This window comes from Xiphophorus hellerii, chromosome 19 (genome assembly GCF_003331165.1).
Source record: "Xiphophorus hellerii strain 12219 chromosome 19, Xiphophorus_hellerii-4.1, whole genome shotgun sequence".
Lineage (NCBI taxonomy): Eukaryota > Metazoa > Chordata > Actinopteri > Cyprinodontiformes > Poeciliidae > Xiphophorus > Xiphophorus hellerii.
The window spans coordinates 6,092,747-6,109,307 of NC_045690.1; the positions used below are offsets into that span (position 1 = coordinate 6,092,747).

The 16,561-nt window shown below is 38.6% G+C and overlaps 2 protein-coding genes across 2 annotated transcripts in view; one reads left to right on the top strand and one right to left on the bottom strand.

Moving 5' to 3' along the window:
• Positions 1 to 95: 95 nt before the first annotated feature.
• trmt5 (tRNA methyltransferase 5) lies at positions 96 to 6,056 on the top strand. Its single transcript, XM_032546338.1, is given in 6 exon segments — positions 96 to 151; positions 1,549 to 2,135; positions 3,127 to 3,251; positions 4,653 to 5,048; positions 5,050 to 5,293; positions 5,840 to 6,056. Coding segments are annotated over 6 exon segments (1,422 nt in total). The 5' UTR covers positions 96 to 143; the 3' UTR covers positions 5,902 to 6,056.
• Positions 6,057 to 6,058: 2 nt separating this feature from the next.
• mnat1 (MNAT1 component of CDK activating kinase) overlaps positions 6,059 to 16,561 on the bottom strand; it is a 56,553-nt gene continuing 46,050 nt past the window's right edge. The window contains 1 exon segment of the mRNA XM_032546340.1: positions 6,059 to 6,296. Within this exon segment, the coding sequence (XP_032402231.1) occupies positions 6,176 to 6,296 (121 nt within the window). The 3' untranslated portion in view covers positions 6,059 to 6,175.

The following is a 16,561-nucleotide window of genomic DNA, read 5'->3' on the forward strand; positions in this document are numbered from 1 at the left end:
TCTTTATCTTTTTTTTTCCGTATCCTCTTACTTCCTGCTCCGTCGTAGATATGCTGTCACAAACTGACCAATCACAAAGTTCTTGCTCGATCCCCAGGCGTCGAGTGTGGATGACGTAATTAAAGCGTGCCATTGAACGGAGGATGTTAAGGTGAGGGTTTTTTTTTTCATTTCAGCTGAGTTTTAATTTTAAACGATAAATATGCGACTTTTAAAATAAAATCATGTCATTATAAGAGCCGCCATTATGTCGTGTCGCTTAGAGATTGTATTGTATCAGAAGCAGCGTTACAGAGCGGTTTAAATGCCATTTACTCTGTCAGTTTGTGTCGAGATAAACAGTAGCTAAACGTGTCCCCTTTCATCAGTTTTACAGCAGAAAAAAATTATGTTCTATAATGAAAGCTATCCATTAAACCGTGAATAACATTTACTAACACGCTACGTCTTTATTTATATTTCAGCTTTATCAGACAATCAGGATACAGTTATCTTTGACAGAATCCAGAGTTTGTGTGCTAATCTTCTCTTATATGGCGGCAATTAGATGCTTTGATCTCTTAATTCATATTATATATTTACCTTTGTGTGAATATGCGGGCTTTCACTTTGACTTGCTGCTGTTACACCTGAATATTTCTATAATATTTCTATAATAAAATTATAGATTGTAATTATCTAACAGTGTAGAGGAGACTGGGCCGGATTTTAATTCATTTAATGGGTGATAGAGCTTCCTGCAGAGCTTTTATAACCAACTGCAACATTTGTTTACTGCAGAATGCATAATTTTATATTTTTACAATATCATAGAGTTTTGTGAGATGAAATTAACATTAAGAAGATTGTAGGACGTTTCCAAAATACTTACAAATAAAAACTACACTGTAGAAAACACATCAAAAACATGTTTGAATAATAAAAGAAAATAACAATACAACACTGGTGCTCTGATCAGGTTGTGTATGATTTTAGTTTGACAAACAGGCATTTTTGTTTGGTTTGGTAATTGGACGCTTTAGGGCTGTGCGATAAATTGGTTTTACAGATTAAATTAAATGGTTATTTTTGAATTTTTATTTTATATATCAGAATTTTTTTTTTCACCAATCCACACCTGGGGTTTTATTGTTCATAATGGAAGGCGGCCATCTTGTTTGACAGCTGTGTTTTACAGCTTTTATTTATTTGGACTTGCTAAGATTATACACTTGAAATAATATAATAATAAACATTAAATTGGAGAATAAAGTAGTAATTTCATGACAACTGTTACTCAAAAATACCAAAGAAATTAAATTGAGGAATGTTGAGCATCTTGTGAAGTTATGGTTTGGTATCGGTTTTACAGATAAGGAAATATTTCGTCTTTTAACTCATCAGCATCAGAAAATGATTGAAGAAACGTCTGAGTCTATTTCTGAGAAAACAACACAGTCTGAGCAAATGTCAGAAGAAGCATCTTGTTTGCTTTTGTGTCGTTGTATTTTTAAAGTTTCATACATTTCATCTGATTTTTTTCTCCATTTTTGCTTTGCACCTCAACAGATTCCTCTCCAGAACTTTTGAATCCGCTCAAACTCAAACAAAACTCGGTTCTGCTGCTGTTCTCCAGAGTTTCCTCTTTTCAGACTCGGTCAGTTCTGGGTTCGTCGGGCGGACCGTGATGGAGCCCAAACTGTACCGACCCCCTCCTGAGGTCCGGGGCATGACCTCTCTGGACAAAGACGCCTTCACACAGACCATCACAGTTCCAGCTCTGCAGGTACCAACCGGGGTCCTAAACAAAGTCGTGAAGAGCCTGAAGAAGTCCACTCTCCAGTGCCCAGGTGTGCATCGGGTGGTTCCAGGCAGCGAGGAGAGCAGCAGTTTCCGGTTGGTCCTTCTGGACCCCGTGAGGGTGTCGTCGGCGAGTTCGTTCAGTGAGGCTGAAGCGGAGGCACTCAGGTCGTTCGGCGTCTCTGATGAGCTGCGACAATACGACCTGAAGCTGACCTACGACAACCTGAAGACGGAGGAGGTGCTGGAGGCGGTGCTGCCTCAGAGACAGGATGTGACCTCAGCGTTCAGCCGAGTGGGACACATCGCCCACATGAACCTGAGAGACCACCAGCTGCCGTACAAGAACCTCATAGGTAGGACTGGAAAAATGATCACAATTACAAAAAGAGAGACCTGCATTTCATTTAAAGTTTTGGTGATTTGCATAAAGTTAGAAGAGCGAAACAAATCGAGTTTTACAAAGAGACGGGTTCATATGATTAAATTTTATATAACAGAATTTGATTTATTGCGTATTCAGGTTGTACCTAAGTAACAAATTACTTTTGAAAATAAGTAAAGTAACTTTCTAATGGAAGTAATCAGTAATAGTAACTAATTACTATTTCCAAGTAACTAGACCAACTGAGCATTGTCACAATAACAAATTTAGCTTTACTGATAAATTGTCCCTTAAGTTATTGCGATAAACGATAATATTGTTGTTTTGAGACAATTTTTAAGTAACATATTAATGCAAGAACACATTCTCAGAGATCAATAAACTTTAAATTCTAATAAACATTTAACACTTGGAACTGAAAGACATTTTTAATATCCAAAAGAAATAAACAAAACAACAATAGGAATTAATTTTAGCTGCATCCGCTGTTACAAATAATCAAATGTTCACTAAAGAAATGCTATGTTTATGCATTTTAGGCAATACAATTTTTATTTATTTTCTTATTTATTTGGATCTTTTAATGTATTTCTATCATAGTACAAAAAAATTGTAAAAATCTCTAGAATGTGACCATTTTTTATCTGATAAATAGATTGATTAATCGTCAGAATAATCAATAGAGTTGCAGCTGGTCATGCAACCCAATATAATTACCCACTCTTCAAAATAAAAAAGACAAGAGGACATATTAATTAACTGAGGCAGAGAAATAATTAGTGCTTAAAAGAACTAGAATCTGATTTTTCTAACTGAATTAACATGATTTCTAAATATTTCTGTGAAATTAACCTGCTGTGATAAAAATGTTAAAAATTTAAAACACTTTTTTAAGCTAATACATATGGACGTCTGCTGAATTTGGTTGACAAAGTTCAGATTTTCTGTTCTTTCTTCTGTAGGTCAAGTCATTATGGACAAAAACCCAGGAGTCACATGTGTGGTCAACAAGACGAACATGATCGACTCAACATACCGCAACTTCAAGATGGAGGTTCTGGCTGGAGAGGAAAACATGGTCGCCAAAGTATGCGCTGTTATTTTATATGGCTCACTCCCACATAGATCAATCAGCCTGACAGGTTTATGTTCAGTCCATTAATTTATCACCAATAATATCCCTTTGATTTAATTCTAACATGTTAAGAGCAACATATTTACAGAACTTCCGTCCATCCATTTTCTGTACACAATATTTCTGTAGTGGGAGTCGGGAGGTGCTGGTGCCCATCTCCAGGCGAGAGGTGGGGTCACCCTGGACAGGTGGCCAGTCTGTCGCAGGGCAACACAGAAACAGACAGGACACACAACCATACACACACACACACACACACACACCTAGGGAGAATTTAGAGAGACCAATTAACCTAACATTCATGTTTTTGGGCTGTGGGAGGAAGCCGGAGTACCAGGAGAGAACCCACAGCATGCACAGGGAGAACATGCAAACTCCATGCAGAAAGACCCGGGGCCGGGAATCGAACCCAGGACCTTTTTGCTGCAAGGCAACAGCTTTACCCACTGCGCCACTGCGCAGCCCATCAATCTAAACTTTCAACAAAATTTTTTTTTATCAGAAATTGGATCTGGTATGAAAAAAAAATCAAAGATAAAATTTTTATGCCTTATCACCCAGCCTTACTTTATTCCCTTAAAGCTGCAGTATGTTTTATAAAAAGTTTTTTTTTTTTTTTACATATTTGTTGAAATTGTCACCATGTTTTGAAAGTATGTGACAGAAAATCTGTGAGCAAAAATTAAGCTCCTGTCTTCTTCCAGTGCAAACTAGAAACTCATCAGAACCAGGAGGTGGGTCTTAGCGCTGTTGATCACAATCTTGTGTGGCGCTACTCATCCCACCTCCTCCTCCCCCTTTGGTTCTCTGCTACACTGCAGTGAGTTAGCAAATGCTAACTAGTGCTAAGGCTAGTTAGCATGGCTACAGACGAATGGCAGACAAAAGATTTTCCTGTAACAGTAAGTTGTTTAGCATATTTAGCAGCGAGTACATGAGGTTTTTTGACAGCGCTAAGACCCACCTCCTGGCTCTGATTGGTTGTTTTTGGTGGTGCGTTTCTTAGGATGGCACTAGTAGCTCAGAAAGAAGGTGGAGGAGATTGATTCTTTCAGATTATCTATCTCATATTAAACTGTCACAACATGCTGACAGTTTAATATGAGAAAAAAAAAAACATATTTTATGTAAAAAACATATTTTATAAAAGCTACATACAACTGCAGCTTTGATAAATGGAATAATTTGCTGAAAAATAATGTCCGTGATGTAAACAATTAGAAAATAACTGCATTCTGTCTTTACTGCTCCAAAGACCTACAATAACTCTCTGAATAATCTGAATTAATATTTAATTTCTGTATTTTTGAAGTTTTGTATCTTACTGTTGCGCCTCATCTTCTGTCCTTGCAGGTGAAAGAAAACGGCGTGACTTATGAGTTTGACTTTTCTCGCGTCTACTGGAACCCCCGGCTGAGCACAGAGCACCAAAGAGTGGTGCAGCTGGTTAAACGTGGCGACGTCGTGTTCGACGTCTTCGCCGGGGTCGGACCCTTCGCCATCCCGGCCGCCCGCCTCGGCGCCAAAGTTCTGGCCAACGATCTCAACCCGGAATCGTACAGATGGCTGCAACACAACTGCAAACTCAACAAGGTGGAGAGCAAAGTCCAAACCTTCAATCTGGACGGCAGAGACTTCATCCGCGGGCCTCTGAGGCGGGAGCTGCCCGCTCTGCTGAAGGGGGAATCTGCGGTCCATGTGGTCATGAACCTGCCTGCGCTGGCGCTGGAGTTTCTGGACGCTTTCCAGGGGCCTCCTGCAGCCAGAGCTGACATGCGACCAGAACCTTCCCACAGTGCACTGCTACGGTTTCTCTAAGCATGACGATCCGGAGGCGGACGTGGTGCAGAGGGCGTCCCGCAGCCTCGGGTTCCCTCTGGAGAACAAGTGCTCCGTGCATTTTGTGCGTAACGTGGCACCAAACAAGGACATGATGTGTGTGAGGTTCGCTGTCCCTAAAGACGTTCTTTACTGCAGCAGCGAAACCAAAACAGGTGAGAAACAAACCTGAACACAAAACATACTGACTGTGCTTATTAACAGTATCCACTTCTTTGGATGTTTTACTCTTTTGATTGCTTTTACAAATCAATCATGATAAAACTACTTTTTTTTTTTTTTACAAAATAGTACAACACATACCTTTTAAAAGTGACCTGTTATGCTTCTTTTAATAAATTTATGCACTATATGATTCCTGTAGCCAGGAATAATTTTTCTGCCTACAGGAAAAGTCTTATTTTCCTGCAGCCATTTAAAATGAATGACATGTTCTGTTGTCTTTCCCATTTTATAGATAGTTGGATCATTAACTTTTGATTAAGCCAGTATAAAAATTGTGTGGTTCTTCAGCTGTGTGTTACATTTTGCATCATTTTAGTTAAAAAATGTTTTTTCTTCTACTCTTTTGTGTTTGGATGACTAAGGAAGCTGCTGTTTTGAGCTTCCAGTTATAAAGATGTTTTTAAAAAGCATTCACTCTTTTATAGCTGTCTCTTAACAGATTAAAATGTGGATTTTTGTATTATCTGTGTTCACAGAATCATCTGAGGAACCGGCCCCAAAGAAACCAAAGTGTGAAGACGCTCCAGATTTAACATGATTCCACATCAGATTGTTGTTTTTTTTTTTTAGGACTTTAAGTTAAATTTTTCAAACAATATTTTAGTTTTATGCCCTTAAATTGATTTCTTTTCTTTTTATGAGAAATGTACATGATTACATTTGAGTTTTAAATAAACCCACAAAATGGAAAAAATGTTTTTCTTATTTTATTTAAAAATAACATTATTGGAAAACAAAAAAATCTATACAAATCTTTATGAAAAGCGGATCAACGTTGACGTCACAGTGATGGTAAAGTCGTATTTGTCCATTCATCCATTGACAGGAAACAGGCCACTGAAAGCGTCCTGCATGGCGCGGTAACACGCCAGAGCCGAGGTGTATCCTCCCGCCGTGTCCTGCGGCATGGCGACCCGGACGTGGTTCAGATACCTGACAAGGCAAGAAAGGCGTTACTCAGTACCAGCAGCAGCGACATAGTTTAAAACTTTCCCTACTGACAAAATGGTATTTGACACTTTTGGACCCCTTAAAGTCACTAAAACAGACTTTAAGGGGTCAAAACAGTTGAGGAATTCGCACCTAAAAGTTTCACCAATATGCCATCAAAGTACTGTGTAGTTACCACAAACTCACCTGATCTGAAAACTTACCCACAGTAACTTCTCAAAGTATCTGGAAATCAACCCTGAACCTTAAAGTACAAGTTCTGTTGGCATTAGCTAACTCTCGCGCTCTCTGGTTACCTAGCAACTCACTGTTCTATGGTTACCTAGCAACAACTTGCTGAGTAACTTGCGCAGCAGTTACAACTGCTTAAAAAAGCAATGGTGTGGAAAGGTCGTGACACTGGTTTGGTAGTATTTCTAATATTTTAAACAAAAAAACTAATCAATAATAATCGATAGACTGATATGAAACGCTTATATTTTTCAGTCATATTGTTGGTAATAATAAAATAATAATTTAAAAATAAAACCCGATTTCTTCCATACCAATTAACAATTTTAATCACATTTTTTTTAACTTTTTTTCTTTAAAAAATAAAATATTTTCAAAAGGTGGCTTTTATTTTAATAATTCCTTCTGTGAGAGTTGTTGTGTAATTACATAAACTATAGCTACATTAGTGAAATAAAGACATTTTACCAGAAGAACATCTTCAAATTAAGAAAAAAATCATTTTAATGAGAAAAAGGCCTTCTGGATAAAGATTTGTTTGTGATCAGCTCAGTCATTTCAAAGTCCTGCTACTGACAATAATATGATCAATGCAAATAAGTATTCAAATATAAATCAGGAATTAGAGGCATGGATGCAGAATGGACAAACTAAAAAGAAAAGGAGAAATAAAAAAGGAATGAGGGAAAAAAACAGCATTGCTGCGTTCAGATTTGAAACTGTTTAACATAAATCATTAAGATGAAGGTTTGACTCAAATCCGAGGGATAAATATCCGGCACACAGACAGATTCATCAATAAATTATGAGATTGACTACTTAGAAATCTGTACCCTATCATCCGCTACATCTTTCGTTTTCTCAGTGCCGACAGACACAACCAGCTTTCTTCAAACAGCCGAGAAACAGATGAGCTGTTGATAATCTCCACATCATGTTCCTGGGTTACAGCTGCCTCAGCTACGTCTAATCCTCTGTCTGCACAATCTTTTTACAACAAAGCTGGAAAAGTAACGTCCTAAAGCAACTCAGACAACATGTCGGCTTTTCTCCCTAATGCTGCCCCCCCATCCGATCCCCCTGTCTGGCGTTTCTCTGGCAGACAGCTCCGAAGCCCTCACACGAGGCTGGCTTTGCGGCCCCCGGGTTCCTGTGAGCTGAGGAAACTTCAAAGTAATGCGAGGATGAGGAGCGCAGACGGCACTCTGGTTCCTGGACCCATTCAAGCTGCTTTACAGAGTAACCCAACGCCTGGAGGATAGCAGAGAGCGACGGAGTGGAGGTGTGTGTGGGGCAGGAGAGGCATTATGCAAGTTAATTGGCTGTTAGGCCCCCCACGCCACCAGGGGGCCCCCAAGAGCATATATAGACCTCGTGCAGCAAGATCCCACCCCCATCTCCATGCTGGAGGGCATAAAGCTGCTCCTTTGGCTTTAGCTGTTAAGTTATCATTATAATGTGCTAAATCTTGCCCTACCCTATGACAACTAGATAACAAGGTTAGTAAAAAGTTTTAATTAAGAAAAAAAATAGCGAGGGAGAGGGAAGTATTTCTGTTATTCTATTATTCAGAAAAACTCAGCCCTTTCTGCCTGACTTAACATCAATACAGTACAGAGTTGATCTGTTGGATCAACAGATTAATAACTGGATAGAAAAACTGCTTAATTAGGAGATTTTTCACAGAATACGAACCAGGTGAAGCTAAAACCAGCACTTGAGGAGTTCTGAGTAGTTATTTTATTTACCTTAAATGAAAAAAAATAAATATAATTGTACAGTTTTGGCTTAATTACTGCTTTGAGTAATGGTGCAAAAAGAGATTATAAACTACATGCCATGCACAGGGGTGCTGTGCCACTGGGGGCACCAAAGTAATGGTGGAAAATCATTTATATATGACTGAAACTATAGTCACCTATATTGTGTCTATATACACCTCAGAATGCTCTTAGCTGGAACATACAGATATAAAAAAGGCAATTTGCTGGCGCAGCTAGCGATTAATCAATTACTATTTAGCTGAAGATTATTTCAATAATCAGATGAATCGTTTCAGACTGGGAAACTAGGCTGATGTGACATAAATCCAAAAATCAAAGCACATCCAGAAAGAGAAAGTCACAGAATACCAATCAGATCAGCGCTCTCATCACCCACTAGAGAAACAACACAGCAGCCCCAGTGATTAATAATAACTTCATTAGGCCCACACTGCTGTAGCCTGTCCTTCAGAGCACTTGAGGGAGGTCTTCTCATATGGCTTCCTGCATCAGATGAGTGCTATCTATTGATTATATTGTACCGGGCCTTTTTAATGGTGAAAAAAGTGGGCTATTTACGGCCCGCCTAAGTCTGCTCTTCCTGCTAATCTAATCCCCAAGCTACTCATGTGGTCATTCCTTCCAAGAAAGCTGAGAGCTCTGTGTAACTTTATACCTGCAAGCCCCAAAGGAGAGGCAGAACCAGAGGAGAGCGTGAAGGAGAAGAAGAGTGCTGCAGACGAAGAGTACGAGGTGAAATCATCTTTATAAACCGAGCCTGTCCAACCCGCTCTCACCCAGAACGGCAGAGTTTAGCTTCGGTTCCGCTAACTCGGCGCCTCCGTCCGCATCTTCCTGTAAATGGAGTCCTACAGCTGCGTTTCCATTACAACATTTTCGATATTCCGCTATTGTTGAATAAACATAATTCACACGTGAATAAGATTTAATAACATGATGAGCTATTTAAAAAAGACAGTCGCGCCGCCATTATCCCACCACTTCCGGTCGTCTTCTTTATCTACAAGTAGTAACTTCCGGTTGTTGATCACATGACTGGTGTAAAAATGCGCAAACCCCCCCCCCACAAATTTCGATATAGTTGAAAATCCACCTCATTCTGCTGAAAAAGGCATGTTTCTATTTACATTTCTAATTACCATATAATTGCACAAATTAGAGTTACGAAAATTAATTTGATTAATGGAAACTCGTCAATTTCGGAAAAACCCAGTTTTTGCGCTGGGTTGAGGGGTGGTTTCCAGTCGTATCAAAATTAGCGTATTAATAATAAAATTTTTGGAAACACTTTTTTTTTTGCATCACAAGAATTATGAAATCAACAAACAAATCTTACTACTGGTGGAAAAGACAAAGAAGACCACAGGAAGTAGTTGGAGGATGATGGCACAGTGAGTTTCTTTAATGACCAATTTCATTTGTGTTTCTTATTTAATGGATAGAACGCAATTGAGAAATTGTGTTTTTAAGACACATGAGCTTTTTCAAAACTGGCTTGCTTCCATTCAGCAAATTTATATTTGTAATTCCAATTTGTGCAATTTTAAAGTCAATGGCAAAGCAGCAATTAGCTAAAAAATAAGCGCATTGCTGCTGCGTACAAACTAGCTTCATGCAAAATTACACAAATATTGACACGGAAGAAAAGCCACCTCATCCTTTCATCAAAAAGTTTCAGATTTTTAAAACGGCTGTTTCCATCGCTTTGTTTTCATTCCAAATATAAAAACTTGATGTAGAAAAATCACAATTTCACAATTGCTGTGTTTCCAATAAATAAGAAACACATGAATAAGTTTGCTCACATGATCAATCATTAAAGATCAATCATCCTTCTTCCACTTCCTGTCGTCTTCTTTGTCGTTTCTGCCAGTAGTAACACCCGCTTGTTGATCACATGACTCATGTGATGCGAAAAAATGTTTCCCTTGCAGATTTGTGAAATATGCAAATTTAGATATGGCTGAAAATCCTAGTGCAAAACGTTTTCTTGAAAACCATGATTTTTTTTTTGTTGGTTATGGTTCCATTAAGCTAATTTATTTTCATAACTCCAATTTGAATTGTGGTGAATAGAAACGTAGCAATAAACTAGCTCTGTATGTTGGTGAAGCCAAACAATAAATCAAACTGTTGTTGCTCGACTGCAGTCAGAAATGGTGATAAAACGCATTCAGGAAACAGAAAATAAGATGCAACACATTCATTAAAAAGATATAACCCTGTGAATCAGGCTCTCTGAACCTTTCCCTACCAGTCTGCCCTCCACCTCTCCCCCTGGTTCTCACTTTCCTCACAAAGACTGGACTGCCTTTTGTTCACGAGGCACTGAAATCCAAGACGTTTGGGCCGGTAACATCTTTCACTCTCCAGGCCCCACTGGAGCATTAGCTGCAACCCGATACGCGTCTTTTCAAAGCTTTGTATTATTGGGTAAATATGGGTCACTTTGCAGCGGCCCATCATGTCGCTTCGGGGGAGCTGGAAAAGACGAGCACAGGTGACGAAGACAACTGAAGGACTGCGAGTGTGTCTCTGTGTGTGTGCGTGTGTGTGTGTGTGTGTGCGTGCGCGTCAGACTGCAACTGGGATAAGGGAGCAAGAGGAATAGGTGGCTTTTTTTTCTCCAAACATTTCTTCCTGCTTCTGGAAATCAGCAACAGCTTGAATTAATTACATTTAATTCTTTAAATTCCACCATTTACAATGGAAAACACAAGTTTAGATACATTGTTTAAAAAAATCTCACTTTCCAACATTAAATCCAAATCAGTAAAATTTTTCCTATTTACACTTTAAGCACAAAATGCAGATTATTTCAGTAATAACTAGCAGTTTTTCATCAACACTAAGGAATTGTTGACTTAAAATTAACCCCTATATCTTGTTGAAAACTTACTTCTGAGTTTGTCTTGTTTTATTTCAAGTGTACTAAGATATTTTCACTAGAAAAAAACAAACAAAAATACTTTGTAACATTTTGTGTTTTTACAGTGTAGTTCAGTTAGTTGGGTTTGAATATGGTATGATTAGGTAATTTTATTTATATTACACATTTTCAGCAACAATTTGGAAAGGCCCAGCTCATGTGGAGGTTTCTTCTTTCTTTTTTTTAAGCTAACATCTCTAAACACGCCTCTTCCTTGTATGACAACATAGTTTTTGTGTGAAACATGCAAATCAACCACAGAATAAAACCAAAATACTATTTAGACACTATTTATTGCGATTTACCACAGTTAAAAGTAGATGTTTTATGGTAATTACAATATTATAATGTAAATTTATTGAGTCATACTTCATAACAATGTTACACAAGTAAAAGTAAAAAGTACAGCATAGTAAGTACATTGTTTCCACAACGGTACTCAAGTAAAAGTAAAGAGTTACCAGAGTTTAGGTAGTAACTAGTTACATTTACTCAGTTACATTTACTTAAGTTACTTTTTTAAAAGAAGAAAAATACCTGTAGGAGTATTTTTACTAAGAAAGTAGTAAAAAGTACTTTCTACTTTTACTTGAGTAATTTTATTATGTAAGTATTTCTACTCTTTCTGAATTTTCTACCCACTGAATGGAAAACAGACATGTTTCAATCAAAAATTCGCCAGACACAGACACACACCTGCAGTTTCTGTTAAAATATTATAAAGTTGTTGCTGAAAGAAACTGATTTGGAAACATTTATTTTGCCAGATTAAATTTTTTTGTCACTTATATGAATTATTGTCATTTTGATCCTTAGAATACAAACAAATTCCGCTTAACTTTATATTTTGGTCCATTTGGTCATGTAATTTTTAAATATTAAATGATTAAATAATTTGATTAGTTACTCAGTACGTGAGTAGACTTTTTACCAAATTCTTGGACAGGCTCCTTTTTACTTTTACTCAAGTACAAATATGTTGAAGTAGTGCTACTTCTTACTTGAGTACCATTTTTGGTACTCTACCCACGTCTGTTAATAACGACAGCAGATTTTCTTGGTTGGACTCTGAAAGTTTCCCCCACTGCCTGGGAAACGCAGCGCTGCACCGTCTCTAATTCAGAGTGAAAGGATAAGTGGCAAAATGTTCAGCATGGCTTCCAGATGAGAACGTGTGGCTACTCTTAGTATTTGTGCTCAGTGATGCTGCAGCGGGACTGGAAATGTTTGAGTTTTCTGATGACGATGCGTAGGGGAGCTTCAGAAACGGAAATGCAGACCCCATGTGTTGGCTGGATCTAGATTAAAAATGGCTGTGGAAGTCAAACTGAGATGGAAAGAAAATAAGCGTGTAATGGCACAGCAAGCAGACGCTTAATCGAAATGCGAACCACAGAAAAGGCGTCCGAGCGATCGGGATTAAACAAAACTCACTGAAGAATCAGCGCTTGTGGTTTTGTCTGTTTCTACGCTTAAAGTTTTTGCAATGAAGCAAGCTTGAAGAAGCTAGGTTAGCTTTTTGTTATGGGAAGAATAACAAAAAGTTCTTTACAGAATCAAAAGACTAACAATATTCACACAAAAATGCTAATTACAGTCTAGTATTCAGATCACTTTATGTTATGTTAAAACCACTCTAATATGTTTTTACTTTAGTTTGGTTTCATGAGATAGACAGAAAGTAGTTTAAACTGAAAAATATATTAGTTTACATGAAACTTCTGAAACTGAAACTATGTTGTGACAGTTTGATATGAGACAGATAATCTGAAAAAAGTTCCTCTGCCTGTTCCCAGTGCCAACTAGAGACAATTTTTATTCATAATTTGAAACAGGTGAAGCTAAAACTCCTGAGGAGTTCTGGGCAGAACATATTACAGACAAAAGTGTTTTTATGGTAAATGCTAAATGTTTTTATGTTAAATGCTAAATTTTGTGTTAAATGCTAAATTTTGTACGGTTTTGGTTTAATTGCTGCTCTGAGTATGTAGTGCTTTCAGCAAGTTGCCTTTTTTTGAATCTGTACACTCCAGTTAATAATTAATCGACTGCTAGATTAGTTGGGGATTGTTTCAATAAACGATTGAATCGATCGACAGGTGATTAGGGCCACTGAAAACAAAGAATAAAACTAACCTTTTTCGTCAAAATTCAAATTTTTCTTCCAAAATTTTAACTTTTTTTTTTTTTTGATCATTCAGACTTTTCCTCAAAATTCAGATTTTTTTTTCAGAAAATGTTGATTTTTTTCCCTCAAAATAATTTTTTTTCTCAGATTTCTAACTTTTCCCCCCTCCAAATTCAGACTATAATTTCTAAAAAATAAAAAAGGCAGAATACTCAGATTAAAGTCAGATTTTTTTTCATTGGCCCTAATCCTCTTCTGATAGTATTAATCACAATTAATCACTTCAGCCAGTATGTAAACTCCTTGTTTTAACTGTACGTATATTAAAGCAGCTGAAGGCCTAAATGCAGGGTGAGGGTGAGTGACAGGCACAGAGAAGAGCATCTATATGATAAATGCTGAATCTGTTTAAAAGCCAAGTCATAACCCTGCAGCATGACTCTACAAATGCCCGGAAATCTTCCTTTAGCGCAGTACGTTCCAGCACCAACTGAGGATTCCTGGCCTGGGAATGATAGGAGCTGCAGGGAGGAGGGAGCCACACACCTGCCAGATGATTTGTCATTATAGAGGGGTCGGCACTCAGCTGTCACCCCCTAATCACCCATCCTACCCCTTCAGACACCCCCTCCTGCACCCACTAAACTCCTCTCCAGTCCTCCACAAACACCCCCTGCATTCCTGAGGCGGCTCCGGTTTCACTCCATCTGCTCCTCCTTCCTAAGCTAGAGAAAATGTAGCCTTGTGAGAGAGAGACGGCAAACCGAGTTGACTGTTTGGATGAGCAATGCGGGCCTAGGCTCCCTATGTGCAAATCTCCTCCTCTGGGTTGTTTATCCACAGGCAGAGCTGTTCGTATCGATACCCGGAGTCAGCCAGAAAAGCAGAATCTTACCAGGAGAGAAAATGTAGCTGCAATCCACACATACCCCCCCCCATACACCGTTTCTGTGGACAAGCCAAACACATAACTCTCACAGGTATACTATATCCTTCAACAGCAGTCTTTCAGCGCGGCGGGTCACGGGTCACGCTCTTTTCCGCTGAACGCTGCTTCCTCTGGGACATGAAGTGTGTGAGACGGATCTTCGTCCCGCTGTCCAGCAGATTATCTCAAGTTGTTCTCTGCGAGTGTGCTTGAGAGCGTACTTACATCACATCTCCTCCTCCATTATCGTGTTTCTCCTCATCACCGCTAACAATCTGAGCCGGGGAGGCAGGCCAGCATGGCTGACTGAAGGAGAGAACACGGCCGCCGTGTTAACAGGAGAGTAAGGCGAGACTCGACATTATCGCTCCTGGAAATGCTCTCATCTCAGCGACAGGGAATCTATAAAGGAGGTAGCTTGTTGGTACTGTGGGTAAATAAGAGGTGCATGAATGCAGATAAGGGATCCAGTTCACTTCCTGGCTGCTGCACTTCCCTTGAGTCGCCTGATGGGGGCAGTAGAGGCTGGCTGTAATGTCTCAGAGGAGTCAAACAAGCCTCTGACCTCCTGAAAGGCAGAGCTGCCACTCAATAATGCAGGAGAGAGATAATATGACATCAGTGTCCTTCGTCAACACACAACAGGAGGATATACGTCAACCCGGACTGAAACGATTAATCGGATTAATCTTGATTAATCGATTACCCAACTGATTATTGACTATTACTTTGATAAACTATGTAAGGTGACCACAAGTGTCAAGAAAGACACAAATAAAATGTATTGTTATAATTAATTAATTGCTAGCTGGAGTAAACAGACAAGAAAAGGCAGTTTGCTGAAATAACAACACACCATCACTGTAAAAACACAAAATCTTACCAAGTATTTTGCTTAGTTTCTGGTTCAGATATCTTAAATAAAACACAACTAACCTAGAAGTAACTTTTCAGCTTGTTTTAAGTCAATTATTCCTTAATATTTATGAAATAGTGCTGGTTCCACTGGCATTATTTCACTTATAACAATAAAATTTTCCATGTTGTAAGTTAAAGAATGTGCCAATGGAACTAGAACCTTTTCATAAATATTGAGGAATAATTTAGTTAAAACAATTATATCTTGCTGAAAAGTTTCTTGTCAGTCTGTTCACTTGAAATAAGACGAAACTAAGATATTTGAACTATCAAGCAAGATAGCTGCAATAAAATGTTTATTTTCTTATTTTAAAAAATAAAATAATACTAAAAATATTGCTAAAATTCACTTCTAATATTAGTATAGAAAAAGCTTAAATAAGGTTAAATTAAAAAAAAGAAATAGGTAGAATGTGCTACAATTTTTATCCGATTAATCGATCAAATAATCGATAACTAAGATAATCATTAGTTGCAATAAAAGGTTTATTTTCTTATTTATAATACTAAACAATATTGTTCAAATGTATTTCTAATATTACTAGAGAAGAAGCTTAAGAGGTTAAATAAAAATCTGTAGAATATCCCTGATTTTTACCCGATTAATTGATTGAATAATCAATATCTAAGGTAATCATTTGTTGCCGCCCTGTTGCCAGCCAGTGGCTGTGGAGACACACCCATGCAGAACCTGCATGGCGGCTCGACAGGTTGGTAATATTCAGGGAACAAAGCGACGCTCCCACAGGAGAATTCACCCCCGCAGGTATCAGTTACTGCAGCATCTCTGGGAAAACCCAGGGAGCTTTTCAATCAGGGAGGGAAACAGGAAAGGAGTAAAGGACAAAGTACCGAAAGTTAAAGCAAAGTTAAGGGCTGCCATTCATGCATTAAACAATTTAAGCACTCCCCACGGCTAGGCCGCTCATGACAGCCGTTTGTTTTGTTTCTGCAGCACTTAAGAGGGAAAATGAGCCAGATAATCCCCATGAACATAACCGGGCCGGTGGCCCACAGGAACGGAGATGCATGGAGTTCCAGTCTGTTTACGTTTGTGGCTATGACGCGCACCGAGTATAAGGTGTGCTTTGCCTCTGTGTGTATGCATAGTTCTGCACACCCACAAGCTTACAATCAAAGCCTGGATAGTATTCCAGTGCAAACATCTCGACATATCTGAGAGCTAAAATAGTCTGGAGGCAGCGGCTCATGCATGCAGGATGGCGATGCAAGTAAAATAGGAGGCAGGGCGGAGAGTGTTCCTCTGTCTTCCCTGACACCTGCTGTCCCCGTCACCGGGTTTGATTCTGGGAGGCATCGATTAATCGC